This window comes from Nicotiana sylvestris, chromosome 8 (assembly GCF_000393655.2).
Source record: "Nicotiana sylvestris chromosome 8, ASM39365v2, whole genome shotgun sequence".
Taxonomy (NCBI): Eukaryota; Viridiplantae; Streptophyta; class Magnoliopsida; order Solanales; family Solanaceae; genus Nicotiana; species Nicotiana sylvestris.
This window is the reverse complement of record NC_091064.1, coordinates 16,540,117-16,548,029: the sequence shown is the minus strand read 5'-3', so window position 1 is coordinate 16,548,029 and position 7,913 is coordinate 16,540,117. Positions and strand designations below refer to the sequence as shown.

Below are 7,913 nucleotides of genomic sequence, written 5' to 3'. Positions count from 1 at the left end.
TTAGAACCAAACTCTGTATTTTGAAGCCTTTAGAGCCTCATTCTAGCCTTTTTCGATTTGCGTGTGCAGTCTGGGTATTGACCCGAAAGGCTTATATGCTAAAAACTGATAAAAACAAGAATTTTTGGCTTAAAAGTTAATTTTAGTTGACTTCGGTCAACTTTTTGAGTAAAAAGACCCAGACTCGTATTTTGACGATCCCGGTGGGTCCGTATTGAAATATGGGACCTGGGCGTATGCCCGAAATTGGATTCAATATCCCTAGCTTGAGTTATGAATTTTTATCGAAAATTAAAAGTCTGAAAATCTAATGAATTTTAAGAATTGATTGATGTTTGGCCTCATTGATACCGGGTTTATATTTCGGTTTCAGAGCATGGTATAGGGCCAACATAATATGTATGACTTGTCTGTGAAATTTGGTGAGAAACGGAATTGGTTTGACGTGATTCGGACGTCCGGTTGAGAAATTAGAAGTTTCAAAGTTTTTTTTAAAAAAAAACTTCATCCGATTTGGTGCTAAATGCGTATTTGCAGGTGTTATTTTGGCGATTTGATTGCGCCAGCAACTTCGTATGATGTTTTAAGACTTGTGTGCATGTTTGGTTTGGAGCCCCGAGGGCTCAGGTGAGTCTCGGATAGGCTACGGAGTGAAATAAACTTAGAAATCATAGTTAGTGTGCATCAAACCTGCAGGTTTCGCGTTTGCGAAGTTGGTCTGGGGGAAGGGATCTTCGCATTTGCGGAAAGGAGGTCGCATTTGCGATCCTCCAGCATCGCATTTGCGAACAAAATGTTCGCATTTACGAAGGCAGTAGAAATGCGACAAGTTCGCATTTTCGATACTTTTCTTGCATTTGAATGCGACATCTGCAGTTGTGTAAAAGTGACTTAGACCGGATTTTCTCCCATTTTTCAAATTTTCAAAACCTAAAACACGAGAGGCGATTTTTCAAAGAACTTTTCTTCCCCAAATCATTGGTAAGTGATTCTAAACTAGTTTCTTTTAGTCTTTGACTTCATTTTACAAGATTTCAACTTACAATCTAAGGTTTTCACGATGGAATTGGGGATTTTTGGGTAGAACTAGGAGTTTCGAAATTTGAGGATTTAGACCTCAAATTGAGGTCGGATTCCAAAACCAATTATATATCCAGGCTCGGGGGTGAATGGATAATCAGGTTTTTGTCCGAATTTCGGGTTTGGAAAAGCTGTGGTTGAGCATTGAGTTTGGCCGTTGGAGCGAGGTAAGTGTCGTGGTTAACCTTGGCTTGAGGGATTAGGTCTTATTTGCCTATTTTCTATGTGTTTGAATGTTTGGTACAACTTATAGGTGAGGTGACGAGTACCTATGTGTTGTTGTCGAGTTATAACATGCGAGTGAGTCTTATTCTTGCAATTGTTACCTTCTGCGATCATATTATCCATGTTTAGACTAGTTAATCATTATGCCGATCGTTCTTATCATGTTTACAGACTTTGGTATTGATTGAGTATTGACTCAACTTTGAGAATAGTATTATGGAGCCAAATGTTTAAGTAAGGCTTGTTCTTGTTATTTCTATCTCCCTGCTGTTATTGTTCATTATTTTTGTGAGGGAGAGTGTAAATGCACGAAGGGTGATGTCGTTCCATATTTTGTGAGTGTTAACGCACGAAGGGTAATGTTGTACCATATTGTGAGTGTTAATGCATGAAGGGTGATGTCGTTCCATGTTATGAGAGAGTTAATGCACGAAGGGTGATGTCATGCCGTTTCTATTGCTTCATATGGTGAGGTTGAGAGTAAAAGCACGAAGGCTGATGCCGTACAATTTCCTTTACTACTTTTACTTGTTTCTATCTGTTTAAGGCGCGTTGGTTGATCAAGTCTTTATCACTACTTTGATTCCTTATCTTGTGATCCCCTCAGCATGTCCCCCTCCCAATATTACCTATCTTGTTTATTTTATTATTGTTATTGGTATATGTATTGTTATACTACATAGGTTGTTTGTTGGAGTCTTGTCTTAGCCTCATCACTACTTTGCCGAGGTTAGGCTCGACACTTACCAGTACATGGGGTCGGTTGTACTGATACTGTACTCTGCATTTTTTGTGCAGATTTTGGTACTGGACCGAGTTGATCCCGAGTTTAGATGCTGGTTTCATCTAATCGGAGACCCAAGGTAGTCATGTTGGCGTCCGCAAGCCCTGGCGTCCCCTTCTATACATTCTTTTTATTGTTTCTGTTGTTTTGAAGACAATTGTATTTCTTTCAGACCTTTACTTGTAGTTAAATCTTAGAAGTTCGTGAATTGTGACTCCAGATTTTGGGTAGTGATATGTACTGAGGCTGTTATGAATTTCTGCACTCTTTTTAACTTGTTATGGTTTAATTGTTGTTAATCATTGAAAGGTTTAAGAATTGGCTTAATAATCTCTAATGTTGCCTTGCCTAGCAAGTGAAATCTTAGGCGCCATCATGGTCCTGACGGTGGGAATTCTGGGTCGTGATAAGTTGGTATTAGAGCACTAGGTTGCTTAGGTCTCAGAATTCACGAGTAATCTTAGTAGAGTCTAGGGGATCAGTACGGAGACGTCTGTACTTATCTTTCAGAGGTGAGTTTAGGAACAAGTTCACTTCTATTCCTCTCTGTCGTGTGATTTTGTTCTCTCAATGCTAATCGAACTCTTCTACTCTTGTTGTTTTGCATATAGCGAGAACACGTATCGCATCTTCAGCTAAGCAGCAACCAGAGCCCCAGTGGCAGCTCCTACGAGGGGCAGAGGTTGAGGTCGAGGTCGTGCCAGAGGCCGAAGAAGGGACAGGGCTTAGCCTAGAGCTCGAGCAGCAATACCAGAGGTGGAGCCTCAGGTAGAGTTTGATGATGAGGCTCCAGCCCAGACCGTTCCAGCAAGACCAGCTCAGGTCCCAGAGGGGTTCATCGCCACACCGGTACTTCAGGATGCTTTGGTCCATTTAGTAGGCCTCATGGAGAGTGTGGCATAGGCCGACACATTTCTTGTAGTACCAGCCGTCTCTCAGACTGGGGGAGGAGCACAGACTCCCGCTACTCACACTCCGGAGCAGATGGGTCCCCAGTTTTAGATTCCAGTAGCGTAGCCCATTGGGGTAGTTCAGCCAGTTATTGTGGCACATATCGGTGATGGATCATCTATGTCATTTGAGGCTTTATGGAGATTGGATAGATTTACCAAGCTTTTCTCAGTTCACTTCAGGGGTGCATCTTCAGAGGATCCCCAAGACTACCTGGACAGTTGTCATAAGGTGTTACGGAATATGGGCATAGTGAAGACCCATGGGGTTGATTTCGCTGCATTCCATTTGTCAGGTTCCGCTAAGAAATGGTGGAGGAATTATATGTTGACCAGGCTAGCTAGGTCGTTGGCTCTCACTTGGGACCAGTTCTCTCAGTTATTTCTTGAGAAGTTCCTTCCTGTCACATTGAGAGAGGACTATCGGAGGCATTTTGAGCATTTTCAGTAGGGCTCTATGATTGTCACTCAGTATGAGACCCGATTTGTGGATTTGGCCTGTCATGCTATTCTTCCACTTCCTATCGAGAGAGAGAGAGAGGGTGAGGAGGTTTATTGAGGGACTTGCTCAGCCTACCAGATTGCAGATGGCTAAGGAGACTGGGAGTGAGATTTCATTTTAGACAGCTGCCAATGTTGCCAAGCGAGTCGAGATGGTACTAGCTCAGGGGAGTGGTCAGGGATCTGACAAGAGACCTCATCATTCTGGTAGATTCAGTCATGTCTCGTCTGGAGGCAGGGGTACTTTTGGTAGAGGCCATCTTCCCAAGCCATTTCATTCAGCACTCCAGGCTTCTCACAGTGCTTCAGGTGGTCGTAGCCCTCATATGCATTATTCCGACCAGTTAGCCTACAGTGCACCACCAGCCCTTATTAGTGCACATCTGCTCCAGAGTTTTCAGGGTGGTTACTCAGGCCGATAGGGTCAGTTTTAGGGTCAGTAGTCTCAGCAGCCGAGGTTTTGTTATACTTGTGGTGATCCGAGGCATATTGCTAGGTTTTGCTCTTGAGCATCAAGCAGTTCTCACCATCAGTGTTCTCGTGCCATGGTCCCGGCACTGGGTGTTTCACTGCCTGCTCAACCAGCTAGAGATAGGAGTCAGACAGCCAGAGGTGGAGGTGGGGGAATTAGGGGTGGAGGTCGGGCCACTAGAGGTGGAGGCCAGCTAGATAGGGCCCGTCCTCGAGATGTAGTTCAGAGTGGTGGAGCCCAGCCCCGATGCTATGCTTTTCTAGCCAGGCCTGAGGCTGAGTCATCTGACACGGTTATCACAAGTACGGTTTAAGTTTGTAGTAGGGATGCCTCAGTACTATTTGATTCGGGTTCTACTTATTCGTATGTGTCATCGTATTTTGCTTCATATTTGGATGTGCCTCGTGATTCTTTGAGTGCCCCTGTATATGTGTCCACCCCTGTGAGAGATGCTATAATTGTAGATCGTTTATCGTTCATGTGTGGTTACCATTGGGAGTCTTGAGACTTGTGTAGATCTTCCACCCCTCGATATGGTCGATTATGATGTCATTTTAGGGATGGATTAGTTGTCACCTTATTATGCTATATTGGATTGTCACGCCAAGACGGTGACCTTAGCCTTGCCAGGGTTGCCTCGATTAGAGTGGAGAGGGACTCCTGGTCATTCTACTAGTAGGGTTATCTCTTATGTGAAGGCTCGACATATGGTCGAGAAGAGGTGTATATCTTATTTGGCATTTCGTCCACGATTCTAGTGCGGAGGTTCCTTCCATAGATTCAGTACCGGTCGTTCGTGAGTTTCCAGAGGTATTTCTTATAGACCTACTAGGGATGCCACCCGACAGGGATATTGACTTCTGTATTGATTTGGCTCTAGGCACTCAACCCATTTTTATTTTGCCATACCGTATGGCCCCGCCAGAGTTGAAAGAGTTGAAGGAGCAGTTGCAAGATTTTCTTAATAAAGGATTTATTAGACTTAGTGCCTCGCCTTGGGGTGTGCCCATGTTATTTGTGAAGAAGAAGGAAGGATCGATGAGGAAGTGCATAGATTATCATCAGTTGAACAAAGTCACCATCAAGAACAAGTATCCATTGCCAAGAATTGACGACTTATTTGATCAGCTTCGGGGTGCCAAGGTGTTTTAAAAGATTGATTTGAGGTCTGGCTACCATCAGTTGAGGATTAGGGAATCCGATGTCCCTAAGACAGCTTTTCAGACTGGGTATGGGCATTATGAGTTTTTAGTGATGCCATTTGGGCTGACAAATGCCCCAGCAGCATTTATGGATTTGATGAACCAAGTGTTCAATCCCTATTTGGATTCCTTTGTGATTGTGTTTATTGATGATGTCTTGATCTATTCCCGCAGTCAAGAGGAGCATGAGCAGCACCTTCAAATCGTTCTTCAGACTCTGAGAGACAGCCAATTATATGCTAAGTTTTCAAAATGTGAGTTTTGGTTGGACTCAGTTGCCTTCTTGGGGAACGTTGTATCAGCAAAAGGTATTCAGGTGGATCCTAAGAAGATTGAGGCAGTCAAGAACTGGCCTAAACCCACATCAGCTATAAAGATCCGGACTTTCTTTGGATTGGTGGGCTATTACCATCGGTTTGTGGAAGTTTTCATCTATAGCAGCCCCGTTGACCAGGTGGACCCAAAAGGGTGCCCCGTTCAGATGGTTAGACATGTGTGAGGCGAGCTTTCAAAAGCTCAAGACTACTTTGACTACGGTGCCGGTGTTGGTGTTGCCCATAGGTTCAGGGCCTTATACAGTATATTGTGATGCATCTCGTATTGGACTTAGTGCGTTATTGATGCAGGATGGCAGGATGATTGCATATGCATTGCGGTAGCTGAAGGTTCACGAGAAGAATTACCATGTTCATGACTTAGAGCTAGCAGCCATCGTTTATGCGCTGAAGATTTGGAGGCACTGTCTTTATGGCGTGTTGTGTGAGGTATTCACAGATCATCAGAGTTTATAGTATTTGTTCAAGCAAAAGGAACTCAATTTGAAGCAGAGGAGGTGGTTAGAGCTATTGAAAGACTATGATATTACCATCTTATATCATCCCGGGAAGGCCAGTGTGGTGGCCGATGCTTTGAGTAGAAAGTCAGTGAGTATGGGCAGCCTTGCGTACATTCTAGTCGGTGAGAGACCTCTTGCATTAGATGTTCAGGCCTTGGACAATAAGTTCGTGAGGCTGGATATTTCTGAGTCTAGCCATGTTCTAGCTTGTACAATCTTTCGGTATTCATTGTTTGAGCACATCAGGGAGCGGCAGTATGATGACCCTCATTTTCTTGTCCTTAGGGACATAGTGCGGCACGGTGGTGCCAAGCAGGTTACGGTTGGAGATGATAGAGTTTTGAGGATGCAGGGTCATGTTTGTATTCCTAATATGGATGAACTTCGTGAGTTAATTCTAGAGGAGGCCCACAGTTCCCGATATTTTATCCATCCGGCCACTGCCAATATGTATCAGGACTTGCGCCAGCATTATTGGCGGAGGAGAATGAAGAAGGATATAGTGGAATATGTGTCTCGGTGTCTAATTTGTCAACAAGTAATGTATGAACATCAGAGACATGGTGGTTTACTTCAGAAGATATAGATTCCTGAGTGAAAGTGGGAGCGTATCACTATGGATTTTGTTGTTGGAATCCCACGGACTCAGAGAAAGTTCGATGCAGTTTGGGTCATTGTGGATAGACTGACCAAGTCAGCGCACTTCATTCCTGTGGCAGTTACCTCTTCTTCAGAGCGGTTGACAGAGATTTATATCCGCGAGATCGTTCATCTTCACGATGTGCCCGTGTCTATCATTTCTGATCGAGGTACGCAGTTCAGCTCGCATTTCTAGAGGGCAATACAACGTGAGTTGGGCACGCAGGTTGAGCTGAGCACAGCATTTTATCCTTAGACGGACGGACAGTCCGAGCGCACTATTAAGATATTAGAGGATATGCTCCGCGCTTGTGTTATTGACTTTAGAGGCTCATGGGATCAGTTCTTGCCCCTTGGGGAGTTTTCCTACAACAACAACTATCAGTAGAGCATCTAGATGACTCCTTATGAGGAATTATATAGTAGACGGTGTCAATCGCCGACGTGATGGTTTGAGCCATGGGAGGCTCGGTTATTGGGTACAGATTTGGTGCAGGATGCCTTGGATAAGGTTAAGATCATTCAGGATAGACTTCGCACAGCCCAGTCCAGGCAGAAGAGTTATGCCGACCGTAAGGTCCGTGATGTTGCATTTATGGTCGGAGAGAGAGTGTTGCTCTGTGTGTCACCCATGAAGGGTTAACGAGGTTTGGAAATAAGGGGAAGTTGAGCCCTAGATTTATCGGGCCTTTTGAGATTCTTGAGCGAGTGGGAGAGGTAGCTTACAGACTCGCGTTGCCACTTGGTTTATCAGCGGTCCATCCACTATTCCATGTGCTCATGCATTGTAAGTATCACGACGATCTATCTCACGTGTTAGACTTTAGCATTGTCCAGTTGGACAAGGATTTGACCTACAAGGAAGAGCCGGTAGCTATTCTAGACCAGTATGTTCGTTAGTTGAGATCAAAGAGTTATCTTTCAGTTCGAGTGCAGTGGAGAGGCCAGCTTGTTGATACAGCTACCTGGGAGTTTGAGTCTGATATGTGGAGTGGATATCCCCACATTTTCACCAGCTCAGGTACTTTTTTATGTTCGTTCGAGGACGAACATTAGAGCCTCATTCTAGCCTTCCTCAATTTGTGTGTGCAGTCCGGGTATTGACCTGGAATGCTTATATACTAAAAACTGATAAAAACAAGAATTTTTGCCTTAAAAGTTAATTTTAGTTGACTTTGGTCAATGTTTTGAGAAAAAGGACCCGAACCCGTGTTTTAATGGTTCC

General features: G+C 44.2%; 1 protein-coding gene across 1 annotated transcript; it reads left to right on the top strand.

The window, feature by feature from the left end:
- Nucleotides 1-6,143: 6,143 nt before the first annotated feature.
- LOC138874729 (uncharacterized) lies at nucleotides 6,144-6,635 on the top strand. Its single transcript, XM_070153507.1, has one exon. It carries the CDS (start codon nucleotides 6,144-6,146, stop codon nucleotides 6,633-6,635), a length of 492 nt encoding a protein of 163 aa, XP_070009608.1.
- Nucleotides 6,636-7,913: the final 1,278 nt, after the last annotated feature.